Below are 19,457 nucleotides of genomic sequence, written 5' to 3' on the forward strand. Positions count from 1 at the left end.
ATAAATTCAGAAAAGCTTAAGTTTTAAGTTTGGGGCGATTTGGATAAACTAAATTTGCTTATCTGAAAAATTGATAACTTCGTTGATAAGCCTCATAGCGTTAATTTTCGAATGCATATCATCATTATAAATTCAGAAAAGCTTAAGTTTTAAATTTGGGGCGATTTGAGGCTGTTTTAATAGCTTCTATGTAATTACCTTTATGTATATCATAAATACCTATACATTGTTACGGCTCCTGCCGTATAAGCCCCTCCCTCAGAAACTTTGACCCCAAAAAAGTCATGGTAGCGGTCATTTCGCAGCGGACAACAAAAGCGGAAAATGTGGCACTTCTGACGAAGAAAAATCTGGCATCAGGTTGTCAGCCGCGAAATGACCGCTAAGGTCACTTTTTTAACGATTTATATGTAGGTCGAAAAACCGCCAATTTTCGAATTTTGAAAGTCTTGATGCATCAAAATGTTCATATTCATGAGGGAAGTCAAATGTCAAATGCAAGTTGGTATCTACTTCTTTCTGTACCGAGTGTACATTGACCTTCTCATTTTTCCCAATTTTCTTCCCCAATTTTTGAAGGGGGTGTGGTTGAATATAATTCAAAAACAGCTATGCTATATTAATCCCCCCACCCAAAACTGAATTTGTAATTTTTTATGTGCAATTTGGTGAAATCGATGCGAAAAAGACTTGCACTTTTGGCTCATTTTGTACCCTGCACGAAATTAGTGCATAAAAATGTTTTTAAACATTTAATGACGCCCTCAAAAATCCGGAAAAGTGCATGAAAATGCACGAAACTCGTTTACCTGCAATTACTATTGTAATATTGCAATTTTTCTCAATATTCGATTAATTAAGAAATAGTTCTGCTATTGTATTACATTTTTCTCATTAATTTAGTATTTTAGTGGCAAACTACATATTTTCCATTTTTCAATATGAAAAATGAATAAAAGTTTTTAAAGACGGCAGAATTATAACTCGAAGGCTGTATTTTTTTACAAAATAAATCTATGATTCTATTTTATTTCCGAGTAATTTCGTGTTATTCGATACCAAATTGCAAGTAGAAGTTTAGATAACTGAATATTACACCCATTTGATAGGGTAGCAAAATATATATAATTTCTTGAAAATATGAAATCCCATGCATACATAAATTGCATTTCATTTATTTTTATGCATTTTTATGCATTTTTGTACATTTTTATGCACCATGCGTAGATAAAAATAATTTCGTGTGCACAAAAAGCAGCACTGCTTCCAACTCTTTCCTTATCTGTCATCGGATTTCAAGTCGATCGGATATTTTATGCGATTTATCATACTGACTGATGGAGATGACGATTTATATATAACCCCCGATTCTAGGTAAAAATTGACATTTGAGCAATGACTTGGATTGCCAAGTAGCCAGAAAAATCGACCACGATAATGGAAACAATTGCTAGCTCGATTCGTCAAAAAGGTGACGCTTGCATTACGGAAGCGTCCTTTGCAATCCTTATCAGTGTGCAATCGGTGGTTTATTTGTACTCATAGCCTGCGCTTAATCATCACGTATGTAAGAATAAAGTTTAGATTTTACATGTGGAACCAGAATAAGTATTTATTCATATCTTTAAAATTTATGAAGAGATAATTAACTCGGGACGACTTTTGAAAATTTTGAACCAATTGAATTAGCAAAAAAAAGTCCACATAACACGCAAGCACTACCGAATAGAATTTAATTAATATGACGCGTCGTCGTAATTGGTGTACATGACTTGTGATCAATAATTCAATTGTTGGAAGTCAACCCTGACTCGGGCTTTATGAACGCTGGCCACGCACTGCAGGTTTATAATTTGATTAGTGAGACTTATTCGTGGCATGCAACCGTCATCGACGTAAATTCATTGTTATCTTAGCTCGAGGGATACGTCCTGAAAGAGGAACGCTTGTTTGATGCAGGAATGACTGCATGGATTGCATAGATGATATGACAGGAGGTCGATGATAGGCAACCCAACAACAATAGGATCGAATGGCATCGAATCTCGCCGAGGCATAGCAACGACGAGCTGCTTGTTCGGCTGAGCACATGAACATTCGAATTTTATCTCAGGCAGCAGACGACTAGACGTGGCTGAGTTTACTCTTTTTGTTGACTAACCCATTGCACGGAGAGTTCAGTTCTGCTCTGGCTACAGGGCAAGTAGTACCGTCTCAAAACGCGTCTCCCTGCACCACCTTTCGAAACTAGCGTTTGCTAACCGTTTATGGTTATCCCGTGAAGTGATAGATTAACCTGACACCCTGTTCTGCAGATGCGGCGAGATACTCGGCTGCAATTGGTGTCCTCATACTCGAGTTGAATTGGCATATGTGCAAATGTACGTACGTACATGAAAATCTGTGCTAAATAATAATTGCGGTTTTATAGACACATACATACGCTTTACCAAAAACAATTCTTTGTCTTGTAAAAAAATGTGATTTCCTCCTTAAAAAGCATGTAGAAACTTTTTTCTGGATATTTCTCACCGTCGTAGCATTTGTATGTCAGTACCTTTAAAAGAATGTGACCATTACATATTCATGTATTAACATGTAACTCCTGGAAAATGAGTATGTTTAAATAAATTTATTTGTGCTGTTAGAAAGTAAAAATGTACTTTCAGTTTGTTTGTTGAAATCGAATTTCTTTAATTGCTGTTCAATTCTACCTTAAAAAGTAAATGGATTCAGCAATTGGATGGGATTTGGAGTATAAACCTATTAACTTGTTGTAAGTACTCTCCACTCATATCTTATTTATACTTCTTATTGCTTTGCATGTAATGTTGGCAAATAATAAAGGATGATTATTTGCCTGTTCACAATTTCGTTCATATCAAGTGTTGATGTGATTTAGATTAAGAATACTCATCATTTGATTAGTTACCTTTTTCTTGATGTTTCAATGATTTCACTTTCATCTTCAAATCCAAGTCAAGTGTGAATGAACGTTAGGTACGTACGCATGTCAGAATACTTGCATTATTTCTCATTGAGCCAGGTTATTGTACATGCATTTTTGCATTGCTGCATGAAAGATGCATAAGATTTATTCTAAGCACTACTCGAATAATCTCTCTTCGTCATCGTCCTTTCGATCCATGCGAGCGAAGCACTGCATTTTAAAATCGTTGTATTGTATCAATCATGAGAAACTCCACAACTTTTGGCTACGTGCACCACCGCCTCGATTTATTTAAGTATGTACGAGGTGCAGAACAATGAATCAATTTTCTGGTATGAAATTAAACTGAGTCTCTGTAAACCACGGATGATGGTCACAGTAAAAAATATTGGAAAGTTATCGATGTTTTGCTTTCAGTAATACTGCCGGCCGACCATGTTGCTCGTTAGCTGTGTCAAATGGCAAATACTCGGCATAATTCTTTCCATGTAATGCAATAACTGCATTTGAATACACATGCACTCGTAAATAAGTAATGGCTGGTTTGGATGGTGTGATATGATCAAATCTATTTACGTAATAAAATTGGTGGTCCATCTTTGGAGCCAGTCAATGGGGGGTGGGAGTGGTGGTGGAGGTTATTCATTTTAAGGATGCGGCATTGTTTTGTATCGACTCTTGATGTTTCCCAGAACCCCAGTTAACTCGGTGGACAAAGAGTCGGAATGATGGGATTTTGGGTAGAGTTGTATTGGGAAATAAGGGCTCAACAATGGAAATATATCTATTGCGTCGACAATTAGTCCAGCTTCTAATTTTGGGAAGTCTGGTCCAGACCTGGTTCTTCCGCTGGAGTGCCATGTATGGAAGTATATACACGAAAGATAAAGAAGATTAACCTTCCTTTCGCTTGGTTGAAGTCAGCAGGGAATAAAAGTGATCACGAGAAACAAAAATAGCCATTTTCTGTAGTGTAAGCCCACTTGACGAATTTCTTGTTTCGGATGCTTTTGTATGTAGCCGTTATTGACTTTGCAAAGTCGTTGCTCGTTATCCGAAATAACGTAGAGACATGATGGCAAAATTTTAATTTCCAAAAATCTAAGTAGGGCATGAAATGCATCGAACATAATTAAATCAACATGTAATTGCTCCCCAAGCTAAGTATTTATTTCCTTCTTGTGTTCCAATAAATTTCAAACCAAGTACAACCGTACTTACCTACAACTAAATACATGCATATGCAAAATCCAAGTGAAATTTTGCTACTTTTAGAGATGGAAATAAGTAATAAGTATTACTATCCACCCATCCATCCCAGGTTCTCGTCTTGTACATACAAATGCGTCAACTTCTGTCAAGAAGATTCGCTGTATTCCATTTCAACAAACCACTTTAATCTTCAGAAGGAGCAAGACTCTTCAAGACCACAAAGTGTTTACTCATTGTCTTAAACTAATATGATTTTGAACCCTAAAATGTTGACTAAAACGAGATTTTATAGCAAATGCTGAGAGTTGTTGAAAATTAGATTAGCCCGAATGAGATCACTACTTAATTTGCCCACCTTGCTGGGGTTTGGTTATATGTATCAAGTTATATGTGTACCTATAAATCCGCAGATACTGGTTTGGCCAAATGGCCATTAAACGAGTCCCACCACACCCCACGTAGGAGTATAAATAAAATATATGCAAAACTAACTATAACAGCCAGAAGCCCTATTTCAAATTTGCATTAAATTTGCCATCCAATAAAAAGCAAGACGCGGAATCGTCCTTTGCAAACCCAGGAGTTGGCTTGTGGCACAATAATGGAAATGTGATGCGAGTCAGGTGCTCCGTCTCTCTGGCAGTCAAACCGATTGGTGGGTTTGTGTTCCAATTGTCTAATCTCATCTCCATTCAATTCTTCAACCTGAGTCATTTACCCCGTCCGATCCTGCTAATTTTGCAAAATGCAGTGTGCCTTTTGGTAGTACGGGTCGGTATTCCCGTTCTCCTTCTTCTTCTTCGTCTGCAGGTCCGTCGGATGAGAGATGTTCGGTATTTGCTGCGTATGTACATAGCAGCTCTTCTATTGTTCGCCTTGTCGGAATTGCACGTTCCCCATTTTGTTTTGCAGACATTTAATCATTTCTGTCTTATGCGACCATTGCAAATCAGATATATTTAACTTGCTCCCTTAAACGGCATGGTCGTTAGTTGTGGTATAAAGAAGAAGAAGAAAGCTATATGACAGCATGTTAAAATGATTAATGAAATCTTAGCCCAGCCGGTTTCCACCTTATTGCGTACTTGCTTATGAACGCTCCATACATGGCAGTTCTTCTCTGATATGCACTGCAGGCAGGTACATACGTATGTAGTAGCTCGATGCTTGGGTTGCGTATGGGTTGGCAAGATGGAAGCGGATTCATCAGCCGAGATTAAAATGTGCGAGTTGTTCGGGGTCAAATATCTCTCTTGCAGAGTTGCACGAAGGCAAATAAGCGGTTTTGCATGGATCTGGTTTGTTAATTTCACTCTTCTCCTCTCACTCTTATTTTAAACAGTAGTTTTAAAGTTCATCCAACACGTAAATCCTGATGATCTCCTGCACGTTAATCACAACACGTTTGAATCTTTGGATTGTGAGCATCCAGCATCTGCAGCTAGCTACGCCTTTCTGTTTCAATTATTGATTTTACCTCGAATTGGGGGAAAACAAGCTCAAAGAATCTGGAGAAAGCACGTACGAGTAAGCCACAGAATAAATAGTGAATAAATAGCTTCCGTTATTCTTGGCAAATGGAAAAGGATTTGAATGATGATATGCTCCATGTAAAGGAACAGATGAAATGTTCTTGTTTGACGTCAACGGATCATTTGCAATTTCAATAAAGTATTTTTTCAAGATTAATCATGTGTGTTTTTGGTTTACTCTTTTATGCGGCATTGGATTGGGTGCAGGGTTTGTACGGAGAGAGACAAAGCACACATTCCGAGCCCATGAACTGGAGAAAGTTTAATGCAAAAGTGAGTAAGAAGACGGGAAGAAAGGCATGCGCGCACTTTCTCCACTTTCTCTCCACAGAGTAATACTTGATGGTGCGGGATGAGAGTGGTTGCTGCTCCTGCTGCTGGTCCTCGTCGTGGTGGGCCAGATAGACAGATAGATAGATAGACAACCCGCATGTATGTATGGAAGTATGTATATCTCATTTTGCACCAATTTCTTCCGTCTCTTGTTACTGACCAGACCCAGCTTCCGTCTGAATTACCACCACCACCACCACTCCTTTAAAGAAGTGCTCATTCGCCTCTCAGAATTCAATATTGGTCGTCCTTTCACCAGCACTTTCACTCAACTCCTCAGTCGGCTGGACTCCTAATGACATCAATGATCAATCAAATCAAAGAAAATTATCCGAGTCATACACGTATGAGAGGCGCATCACATTCGTCTTCGTTCTGTGTGTGAGGGGAGATTGGGAGGCAAGGACAGAGGTAAATTAAATTGTGCCACTTCAATATCTCGAAGCCTGACGTCTCGATCCTCTCCAGAGGTTCTCTCTCAGAAAAAGGTGCAATGTCTCAAAAGAAATGGTTTAAACTTTGTAAGTAGGTCTGAAAAAGTTTAAAATTGTTTTAGTCACACTTTCTTCTTTCTTCCATCCAGAAATCTTACAACTTTGTTTACATTTCTCCACTTTGTCATCTCCTCGTTCGGGAAGTCTGGAGAACTTCCCCCGTTACATGTTGTACGTATATTCTCCATTGTTCCCCTATTTGTTTGAATGGGAATAAAAGAAAGTTACAATGCATGTGTAGGAAGTTCATGGTAGGACGAAACATCATAGCCCCGAAATGAGTCTCGGGTTCGGATATTTGTACATATTTACATATTATGAATGTGTGCTCAATGTAGTAAAATATCAACGTGCAGTACGGTGAACAACAGAAATTTGTGTGCATTCTTCTCATTTCCGCCGTCGCGCTTTATCGCATCTCGAGCTAACTTACCATGCAAAAAAATCAATCAATTTTTAAATGCAGAATGCAGAAAGTTTGGTTGTTGCGATAACTTTAACTTTGCAATTAAAATAGACGCCGATTATGGCTTTTAAGCACTATTACGTTTCTTTTAGAAGTAAGCCAACAAAATATAGAATACTTTAAACTGCCAAACAATTGATGCGTTATTGTCAAAATTAATAGGGAGGTAATACAATTTGAATCTATAAGCAACGTGAACTTTAGACTAATTGCATTTTCACAAAATGTCAGGGTTCTGTAACTATTTTAGGTCATCAACTAATAAATATGTACGCCATCAAAACCGATCAATATGCACATAAATATATACGCATGCACATAATGTATTCTCTGTATACTTATTTAATTAAAGCGTACTACATCGTTGTACTGCATGACTTGCTTGTCAATAAATTAATACGAAATGTCCTAAACCATGCATGCAAGCTAAATAATTTACCAACTTATAAGGATAATTTTCGGGACACGATACAAAATCCAGAAAGTATTTCACATATAAAGCAGATGGAACATTTTTATGTATTATTATTATTAATCTTTCATGCTATGTTTATAGAAATCAAGTAAAAATATAGTTTAATGTATCACTGCTCCACCAGAGTGCTGGTCAATTTAAAACTGGAAGAAACTATAAATAGCCAACATTTGCTCGTGTGATTGACATGTTAGCAAAACTTTTTCCTCGTCCTTTTTCCATTGATCAAGTTAGTGGGATAAGAGAGCATCAATGCATATTATCAAATTCAAGTGATCACTAATGATCTCTCTAAACAATCACAATGCACGTATTCGTATGGCGTTTCTCCCGATCCCAGCAATTCCATCATAACATGCTTGTAAATACAAAAACAATCGTCCCCTTTAATCAATTTTCTAAATTTTTTGATGTGGGGTTATACTGAAGGCGTGGCTGTTTTGTGTTGAGTGTGCACACGTATTTTAACTGTGTAAAGCGTCTGTCACTTTATTACTTATTGTATTTATGGCTCAAAATATATTCGGTTATGTGCTTCATCTCCTTCATCTTTTTTTATGTATGTTGAAGAAATACAAGCAACCACACTTTACAAATGGGAATTTTGTATGATGCTTGCCTTTAAATTATTGTACAGAAGGTCAAGTTCAACTTCAGAGGTACAAAAGCAATTTTTGTGGTTGCCCTCAAAACTTTCATTTCTTTTTTTCAATTTCGACATGTTTCTTTTGTAGAGTTGGTTGGTAGATTTAAATTATAATAATGCTTTTCAATGATAATAGTGCGACTGATCTTTTCACAGTGTGAATGAGTCCAATATGCTATTAAATCATAGTCATGATCTAATTCTGAACCCACAATTCAGTTATAGTTGAGTTCATAAATGATTTGAAAATGTTGAATAGAGCACAAATAAGATCAAGTGGAATTGGAATATGCATCTAGTTTGTTTAAGTGGAGGGCACGTACCAATCAATAAGTAAATACATAAATGAACTTTGACTATTTCCAGATTACGAATAAGCCATGAACACGTGCAGAAATATATAATTAGTTACGTGCTACTGTTGCTGAAATAGTTGACTTTTAAATCCTTCAAGTTGTTACTATATACTAAAGTTTTCCATGGTTTATGCATACCCATTACCTACCACACATATGTACATATGCATCGTAGGCATGTAACCATATACAAAATGTGGCAGTTTGCTCACAAGTTTTGGATTAAAAATTGAATTTTGCAAGTGACGGAGAGATGCACGAGTAAATAAGTATTTAGGACAACACGGAAAGGCTCTCTCTGCTAAAGTACTTACTTCGACTGATGTGATGTCATTGCGTCACTAAAAAAAGTCCACGCATGTATCTACAATTGAATAAGAACTGCTCTGCGATTAAATTCGCTATTATTAACAGAGGAAAACTTTGCAAAACTTGCCAATTAAAGAATTAAATAATGAAAATGGGCTAAGTTGCTTAATGCTTAAATATGTAGATTTCCTAAAGTTGCTGTCCTGCTTGTCCCCATACTCTGATTGTTCGTATCATCGCGTGATGGTTTCAATTTCATTTAAAGACTGGGTTTGAACTTAATTTTGAAAGACAATTCTTAACTTTTGTAATTTGCATTGATGTGCTGCATTATATTCTGTAAATTATAAATGGACTTCCTTATTGAGCTGGGGCGAGACCAAAGTGTGTGCACATGTCAATCTGTATTATGGATTTGAATTGCTTAATTTTTTTATGCATCTGTCCATCGGTTTCCACCTGGCTCCACACAAGACACAAACATCATTCATTCATTTCCTGTACAGATTGATAACCTGGTTCATTCTGGACAGGCAAAGTCAAGGCATATGCATCTATGCATCTATAACCCAAGTTTTCTTGGAACAAACGCGTGCCGCACGTTATTTCATCCTTTTAAGTCATGCTTTTATTCTTGCAACATCTGTCCAGCGACGATCAAAATTGGTGCTTTTAATATCACCAGCCAGATGCATACAGCAGGAGTGAGATGGTTGGACTATTACTAATTTTAGAAATCATCCTTGTTTATTGATTTCCGAGTCTTAACAAATGTTTCATGCCGTTTAGTCCGAATAATAATTCCTTATTTGAAACTATCAGCTGTCAATTACATATGTGCGGCATTTTCTGCATAATCCTGTTCACTATCTGGTTGTAAGTGTTTCATGTCTTGAAATTAAATCGGCTAACTGATTTTACGTTGATAATATTGAATTCTAAGAAGTGTGACTAGGTGCAAAAAATAGAATGCCTTTATCTGAAGAGCGTAGTCTGGTTCTAAAGTTGTAAAGATTTTATTGCCTTCGCATGAAAGGTCAATATTTAGAAAAATCTTCTAATCATTTCATTGAAAAAAACACGATTCTAGATGTGTGAAAGGTATTACATCAAATAGATCTATCTACATAAAGTAGGCATTGTTAACTGTCTGACGGAACTCGATTAACTTTGTAACCCTGCAAGAATATATTTATACGTATCTGTGTACCCCATTAATATTGACCAAATACTTAATACTGACGAACAATCCAAAACTTAATACCATTGACGGATAGAGATCTAAATCCAACTGCGTTTAAAATGCAAAGTGACTTAATTTAATGGTTCATGAATATTACTGCAGTAATATTGCCTTTACATTTACTTTAGAATTGTTAAATATGTATGTTTAAAAACATGGGTCCAATCACTAATCAACCATAAGACATGTATTTATAAGTTTCAATTTTTCAGTTTGAAAGAAATGAACGACTTGTTGAATCTGAAAGTTTCAGAATTGACATTTGCAAAGCAAGCTAGCAGAATCCCTGTTTGTTAATGGCATTCTATTAAACAAAGGAAAAGGAGCCTTCTGCCTTAAGCTAAATAAATACTGTTAGATGAGTAAGAAACGAGGATTAGATGAATTCGAACTTCAAAATGTGTGACATCGGATTTTACAAAAAAATAAACATGCATCATGACAAATTGCTTATGACACACAGACATTTGTACACACATATGTCAGGAATGCGTACAAAATAACAACTGCGGTACAAGCAAATGCACTTCTGGAACAGTGAGTTAGACAAGTTTTCACATGATTGACATAAACGTGAGTGATGTATCAAACGTTTCATTTTTTTGTTCGGATTTGACTAGACAAAGCTATTTAAAGAATCCTGTTATTGAATTCAGCAAGAGCCTAGCAAGATATTTTGAGCGACAAAAATGACGAACGTTCTTGCCTTATATAAGAAGTTCAATTTCATGAGTTAGTTGCCCTCAAAACTTGGGTTGTCATTTTGATTGGATTTTATTCAATTCAGCAATTCAATGTTACATTAAAACCTCCTTCGTCTAGTCGTTGATTGCCTACATAAGCCTAACTTTTTTTACATGGGCTTGGGACGTAAACCTGGGACGTGATTCAGTTGACTTCATTTTAACTAATGCGGTGATGCGTGATGTGGGAATTTTCATGTAAAAAGCATCAAAGTTATATAATTTTGTATCCACTTTTTTTAAGACTAGGTTGATGACTATGTGTATCAAATGTGGGACGTGATGATAAAGATTTCTAAAAATCAATGAGCCAAACTCTGATTTGGTATGCTGCAATTTTTGCTATATTCGTCAAAGTGGAATGCATAATATGCATTGCATATGTATGTATGCACATATTTACATAATACTTAAATACGTTTTACTGCACTTTTGGTAAAAATTTGGGCATGGCTTTGATAAATACCTTGATAAAAATGTGAAATGTGAAAATTGATAACATAATTATGGCTTATTAAATAATTCCAGAAATTAAAATGAGTGGGTCAGTTGATATTTTGCGAAATACAGTTGACTATTTTTTATAATATATACGTCACCTATTAAAAAGGGCTAATTTTCTGTCGATACATCAGTATCCTTATGTGGTTAGTTTGATGTATGGTGTTTAATGATACGCAGTACAAAACAAACGTACAAAATATTTACAAATACATTATTTATGTGACATGACAAAATTAAACCTCTTGGCAAGTAATAAGATTCATTATACAAAGTGAATTTCACTTTGACTCGTTATTGGTTTTCGCATGTTTTTAACTTTTGGTTTGGAAACAAATCCCTTCATTACTTGTTGAATTCAATATCTAATATGTTCATCCGAAATTCCCTTGATGGCTTCATTAATGAGTAATTACTGGCATTTATTAAACAAGTAATATTATGATGCTTAGCATGAATTTACCTTTTATATAACTGAGGAATTTCTGATGAGGTCTTCTGATCTTATTAACGAATTAAGTATCTGGAAACAAAGTAACTCAGCAAATTAAAATAAATTGGATGTTATCCTGACGAATGTTCTGAATATTTGTACACATCTGACTACTCACTAAACAAAAATATTATATAAAATGAATGTACTTAAACACATACATAAAAAGTTCGGCGGCGCATCAATTTTTATCTCAAATCTAAAATGTGTCATACAATATAGGAAATTTATCAATACGTATTTCAATACTTTGCTAATGGATCCATTTTATTCATTGTACGTAATTCATCATTGTTACGTCAATTGAGTGCACTTGTTCTGAAATAATCAGTCTTTGACAATCTCGCGGTGTATCTTAAATCATTTCGCAACGCTACCTTTGGTGTCATCCTCTTGTCATCCGTGCGTCGTATAGTTCGTCATATCTCGTCGTAACTCATCAGCAACCTCTGCGATGTCGGAGACAAAGGCGGCCGAATCAGAAATTGCGAATGCGGATCAAATTTATTCCCCTGCATGCGACGAAATATTTGCCCAAAGACACGACGACAGTATTCCTCTACCATTTTTGCAATTAGCGTTAAAGTGGCACAGCATACACATGCAGTTGGATGAACGTGAAGAAATTACACAGAGACGGAGATAGCATTGCTAGATAATCGATTTTTACGGTCGATGGATGAATCCTAATTTTGTTATTCTCTTGCCAAGTGTTTTCAAGATTTGAAAAAATATACTGCGATTGGCAGCATGCAAAAATATAATGTGAAAATATACACGCATGTATAAATATATTTAGAATGACGTTAAAACATTGAGCAACAAGACCATTTGCATCAAGTCGAGTGGATCTCCCATCATAATACAAGATTTCATTTTTGAGTCTGCGACACAAAAATTTTGACGTGTGATTATCTTTTCTTTGTGAGTCTTCGTGACCTATATTTGGTCCTTCGATTGTCGAATTAAATTGAGTATTGAATTTTGGGCTGCAATGTATGATAACAATACATTATGCACTTGCCATGATGGGAGGGAGTGCATTTTGGTGTCTCGACTCTCTTTTCCCTAACCTCAGCACCACCTTTTACTTATTTACATGGACAATGCACAATGATCAACAAATTTACGTGGCCTTATCTGTGTGTCGTCGTGCTGCGATGGAGGAATACATTGATGCAGGCAAAGCATACCAAGATGAAGATTGATGCAAAATAGTGATACCAACAAAGAGCAACACCTCGTGGTGCAGCTCAAATGCACGAGCACGACTAATAATTTGTTGCAATTTTCAACGCCTTATAAAATAATCAACAATAACAACGACATTGCTCTTGGTTTAGCGTCTCCTTCTGAATGTGGTGACTGGTGAGTGATCATTAGTTCTTGTCTTGTTGCGCATTGTTTATGCTCGCTCGTTCTTCTTCTGCGCCCATTGTGCATACATTTCTCTCCTCGTGAAAGTAATAATGGGAATGGACGAGGATTTGGTTGAATTTTAGATTGATGATCTATGTCGCGCTTTTCTAGGTTAACTCGGTTTTAATTCGATGCAACATGCGATGCTAACGAACCATTAAAAGATTAAGGCACTTTTTTGCTGGCAATGTAACAATCAATCTATATTTATACCACAGAATGGGTAGAAGTGCATATGATGAATTTATGAAACTGCATAAACGATGAACTACCCTTGGAAATGCATTCTAAAGAGTAATAATAATAATTTGCAAAATATCTGAAAATGCTTTATGATTTTGCACCGTGGCCTTTGACAATGAACTTTAAAGGTTTTTGACTCTATAAGGAAGACATTACAATCGACATCTCTCATTTTAACGACTAGTTAAAGTCCATAAATAAAAATCACGCCAATGCATTGTCAATAATATCTTATTGTCAAAAACAATACTTAATTAAAGTACAGTTACATATTTGTATATGTCGAGATGTTATTTCAATTTTAGATATTAATTCATAAGGACTAATAAGGAAAGTTTACGATCGTTGTGGTTTAATTGCAAAGTTGTATTATTTTATCGTATCAATATTAAGAAAAATATTTTTAGTACCATACTGAAATCCGCTAATAACACGAGTATGTACATTTCTTATTCATGTAAAATTGCTTTCGTAGCAATTAACATTTTTATGGTAGTTGAGTAATCATACTCTAAGAAAACCAGTGAAGTATATGTAAATGCGTATATAATAAGGAAATAGTTAATTTGCTTTGTTTAACAAATGTGCGAAATATAATGTGCATATCAATAAAACAGGAAAAAAGTAAGAGGGAAGATTTTCTTTTGTTGTAATATTTTCTATTGAACTCTGCTCAGAAATTGTGTATACAAAGTGTCTCGTAAATTAAAAATCTCACACTTGTAGTATTGTTAGACTTAGACTGTCCTGAATAACATATTGGTTTCTTTGCTAAAACGTAGTCTACCAAAAGTTTAGAAAAGTTTTAAAAGAGTAATTTCATTTATTGTTACTCCTTAACAGAAATAAATTGATCGGATAACTATTTAGCACAAGTGCGACCACAATGGGGCTGCTAAAATTGGTTTGGCTTGAATATGAGTGTGGTTGGCTTATCCTTACTAATCGTCGTGTATGGCTATCGTAATGTGAAATTGGTCACTGTGTCATTCTCCCTTCGGGCGACAGCGAAGGCTTCGTTTCGTTTTTTATCATTGGGAAAACTTGTGTGCAAGTTCAATAACTCTTGTGGATGATGGAATACCTACATCTTTTAGCAGGTAAATACATATACATGTGCATACATAAGTATGCTCACAGAGAGATGAAAAATAAAATCGTGGTCATAAATATGCACTTACAAGTCATATGTCTCATCTCAACCATCCTCAACTGAATGATTTTGTTTTCATAGCATCTATACGTAGAAGTATCTACGTACATATTCTGCACTATTCCTGAAGTATCTATACCATCGACATGTTTTAATATTTATTACTGCCCAGTATTGACAAAGGTTTTATATACTGGCAAAATTGGGAATATGATTTATTTATTTTCGCTTCTAACTCTGACCTTCCTGACTTTTGTATTTTGACGCCAGCCGAAAAGATAGCTGTTGTTAATTTTGGAAGTGAATAAACAGCTCCTTTGCTGTTTTTTTCTGACCATTGTTGTTTCTGTTTGAGCAAGCCAAGTTGGTAGCGGATGAGCTCTATGTACATACGTAATACATTAACAATAAAATACTTGCCGCATTTTCCACAATTTGTGACAATTCACCTGCACAAGTAAATACAACCATGAAAATGAATTTAGTCATTCGAGAACTTACTCCTGTCTCAGATGCCCTGAAAAGCGAGTCACTAACTGACACCCTGTCGAGCTTTTTAAGCTGAATTTGTATCACTGATGAAACCCTTACAGAACTGTGACAAAAAAATATATTGTGAAGATTGGTTGTGCTGGTGCAGATAAAAGATTTTTACTTGCTCAGTTGGTCACTGAGTTGACAATTGTTCGTCCCTTCCCACTTCAGAGATGTTTATTTTAACCTTTTTTATTTCAAAAAGAAACAGAATTGGTGATTGAGTTTAGTTATCTTGGTCGCTTCGGGGTGGTCCTCAAATCTTGAGTAAGTGGGGTTAATAGATTTCTGGAGCATTCACGGCCACGTATGATGCTTCTAGTAATACTAAAATCGGTCGATATCGACATTTTACAGTTTGTAGATTGCTATGCTTCATATTTTTGAGTAAATTTTCTTTTTCTTGTTACTTTTTAGATATTCTACAACATTTGAAGGACTCAAGAATCCCTACAACTGACTTCTGAAACTATGATTGAATCATGAAATGGAGCTCTTTTTGGGCTAAACAAACTCTACTGTGCAATACATTCGTTTCATAAGAACAAAATTTACCCAGGGAAATTCCAAGACCCCAAAAAACCAAGAACAAATCAAGTCAAAGTTCTTCCCCCAGTAGAAAGTGGATCCATTCATGAGTAAGAAGAAGGATGACCACCACGTCCCTCATCCATCATAAACCCCCTCCGCTCCAAACGAGGAACCCGACTGTTTACCTTCGCAACAATTACTATGGGTCCATGGGAAGGCCAAACCATGGTAAGATCTCCAAACTTTTTCTCAATACCGCAGTAGCAAACATTACAAAATCAAAAAAAAATCGAGTTACTGTCGGGAGCACTAAATTGTATTGGTGCCCACACACACAATCTCCTTGAAATAAGACAATGCCAATCCATCCTCCATCATTCATATCAATTTCGGTATCAGTGTCATCTCATTACCCAGGGGAACCCAAGGGTGGTAGATACGGCTTTATCGCGTTACACTCCTTTCCACTGACATCACATCAACTGCCCGGATTTTTCCAGGAACGAAAGATGGGAAGTTAAAGAATCTTGCAGGGTATCATCAGGCAGCAAGTACATGGGCGTATAATGTACGAGATGGCTGAGGAATAGGCAGCGGAGGATGATATCCGAGTGTGAACTCAAAATAGAATAAAACTCCAATATCCTCCATACTTTGAAGAATGGCTCCCCTGCTGGTTTCACCCTATTTCATCTCAACTATTGTAACCAAAATACGGGAATTTTCTCCATTTATCCAACAATAACTATAGATGATGATGGAATGGTGCAATTTCATTACTTTCTTTAGCATTACTTACGCTATGCGCAGCCAGGGAAAGGATTTAAGTTATGTATGTGCTAAGCAGGAATCACTCGTGTGTTTGCCATCATTTCATGGATTATTGAGATTTTAGTTTTTTTTTACTGATTATTACAAACGAGCAAAACTTTTAAACAAAATGAAGACAACTTTTTGATATTTTATATTTCGCTTACAAAGGCGAATTATTCTTCCGTAACAAATGTGCGTGGGCATAGATGCTACTCAGACGCTTGTTACGTATCTAACAAGCGTCAATTATGTGCAAACTTATTTATCCCTTTTTCTCAGATTTTCCATTCCGATTCCCCGACAAGTTTCCTCTTGAGGAAGAAAGAAAATAAACGGTAATACTGATAATTTTCCAAGTTGGTTAGGTTGTGCTACTCGTCGTCGGATGGATGGGACCAAAACGATGCATAGTTATCTTCTGTAAGACGCTACTTTTTGGGATCCGTATGTATGAGTTGGATTCAGCCATTTCAACCCTTTTTCTTGTGAAATGTTTGCTGTTGCATTTTCGCTCCCTTCTTTCTGAATTTAATTTGGACTTGAGCAGCAGCAAGTATGTACGTATGTACAATGGGTTTGAATTTTGAATATCCCGAGGAAGCTGACAAACCTAACAATTTGGAAAATGTTGGGGTGGGTCTACTGAGTTTCAGAGCGACTTTCATATCCTAAACAATAATAAAAAGACAAAGGGACACTGTGCTAAATTATTCAAAGTACTTTACGAACCCACAAGAAGTTTCCATTCTTCATATGCGCAAATAGAAAATTCGAAAAATAAACTTTAATACAAATTGGAAATTACGGTCATTATTTCGACACTATTGAGGACAGAATATGTTGTAATAACATCTCAATTTCAATCTATTTTCGTCTCCCACAAACTTCTACGATCGTTTCTGATCTCAAGAAACATTGATAATTAGTTTTGCGACATTAAACCTGTAATTTATGACTTTTCTTTTAAGCGTCTCTAGATGAAAAGGTTGCTTCAGTTTATATACGCACATAAATAATATAATACCGAGCTTCTGCTGGCACAAAATGTTCCAAGTTGCTACGAACTAGAATGCATAATATTCGCTTGGAAATCGTGGCGTTGTACATAATAATACTTACTGATAGAAATATATAAGCGATGTCGGGACAATTCACACCACACACTTCCTACGTTTCATTCTCTCACAATTCATTGGACTAACTGTAATACCTCTCAGGACAGTTTTAAAATTTTATCAATTTTGCTATTCAGGTCATTGTTTCTTATTTTTTAGTAATTTAAGTTTGGATCATTGAATTCGTTTGTTTTTTTTTTTACTAATTTTGAGAATCAAGATGGAACTGAATTTGCCAACTTATTATCAGCATGAATGGGGGGCAGGAAATACGAGGGAATGAAATGTGTTAGGTATGAATTGTGGGGATGAAATGAGGGGTATGAAGTGTCATAAAACCAAATAATCTCTTGCACAAGAATCTAAAACATTTTCAAGAATGGCATCCATACCCTGATGCATGTTTTACTTCGGAGATATTTTCCTTAGACACGGATGAGATTATATAAAGGATAGTTAATAGTTAATGATGGCAGATTCCAGCATTTTGACAAATTATTATCACACTTGGTTGCATTCTCGTCAACAAATGATCAAAACTTTGGAGTTCAAACTTTTGGGCATGCATAACTTTTTTATATTTAACAAGGAATGGATTCCTTCATGCAAAGGCATACTTACTCAATTGTACCCCAAATGCGATGAACATTTGACAACGGTTGTGCCAAGAGTTATTGAATATGGGTGTACTTCGTTGTCACTTTGTACATAAATAAAATGCCATTTTTAAGCCTCCAAACAACGTGTACAAATGTTAATTTTAATATTTAGAATACATAGATCCGCTTGAGATGTGTAAGTAGATTTTAAACAGAATCCAATTCACACATTTGTTATTGGATTCATTATTTTGTAGCCCAGGTTCCATTTAAATGCGTTAAATCTTGAATAATCTGAAAATCCTGACGCTGGGCAGCACGACAAAGCAGTCGATTTATTTTTTGTAATATGGTACTTTACAGCAGAGAATGTGTCCTTATCTCTCTTGTGAGTAAAGTATTTATTTAAAGAGCAGAAGATAAATGTTTGGAATGATTTCAACGCCTCATTCTCCAGGAACCTTTTTATCCGTGATCTTTGCTTTCCTTGGTCCATGCGTTAAGAAAAGCTATTTGAATTGCTCCAGGGGTTTCTTCGGCCACTCCAGGCACATTCTTAGAGGGGACTTGCAGCATCTTGAGCACGTATACATGCATGTAGCCAAGGGCTCACACGGATGCGTGGCTGTTCAAACCCTGAAATGTCGTGAATGAACCGTAACTCAAGCAGACAAGTTATGCTACTCTTCTATACGTATCTAAATACATAAGGACGACGGGAATGAGGTGAACTCCTAACACTAGGATGACAAATAAATGGTACAAAAGTCGGCATGTGACTATTTGAGGAGACTGCAAAAATATTTATGCTGTCAGTCAGGTATACCAGACGAGGTATGCGTAGCATCTATGTACATATGTATGTGCATATCTACAGTTAGCAATATACTCAAGAGATTGTACGTTGTAATCTGTGAGATGATTACCCAACCCATGTTGTGAATTTCATTTATTATGGCACATACGATACTCATATCATCATGAAAGGACGGCCCGAAGACAAATTCACATGATAAGAGCGACTACGAGTCTTTAAAACGCGTAAAAGAAGTGAAAGAAGAGGATCCAGATGATGATGTTTTACAAAGGTGAAGATTATGAATGTTTTGCTAAGATCTTTCGAAGATCTGAACAGACTTCTCCACTTTTGCCCGTTGCAGGGGAGCTAGGATTGTTGTTCTTCGCTTGCATTTCATTTGCTTCTATAAAGTCCCAGTTGGTGGATGCAGATATGGTGTTGCTCATTCCGAATGCACGAAGACTTGGCTGCGAAGGCTTTGAGACTAGAGGAGGAGAG

At 36.1% G+C, this 19,457-nt stretch overlaps 1 protein-coding gene across 2 annotated transcripts in view; it reads left to right on the forward strand.

Moving 5' to 3' along the window:
* Window positions 1–2,166: 2,166 nt before the first annotated feature.
* Window positions 2,167–19,457, forward strand: part of LOC110843925 (putative GPI-anchored protein pfl2) — a 46,100-nt gene continuing 28,809 nt past the window's right edge. The window contains exons 1-2 of one of the 2 annotated variants that reach the window (XM_022089987.2): window positions 2,167–2,776; window positions 15,520–15,861. In XM_022089987.2, the coding sequence (XP_021945679.1) occupies window positions 15,753–15,861 (109 nt within the window). In that variant the 5' untranslated portion in view covers window positions 2,167–2,776; window positions 15,520–15,752. Of the gene's footprint in view, window positions 2,777–14,044; window positions 14,516–15,519; window positions 15,862–19,457 lie in introns of those variants that run through there. The other variant, XM_035860442.1, reaches the window with a different exon arrangement.

The sequence above is a fragment of the Folsomia candida genome, unplaced genomic scaffold (genome assembly GCF_002217175.1).
Source record: "Folsomia candida strain VU population unplaced genomic scaffold, ASM221717v1 Fcan01_Sc001, whole genome shotgun sequence".
In the NCBI taxonomy this organism is placed as follows: Eukaryota; Metazoa; Arthropoda; class Collembola; order Entomobryomorpha; family Isotomidae; genus Folsomia; species Folsomia candida.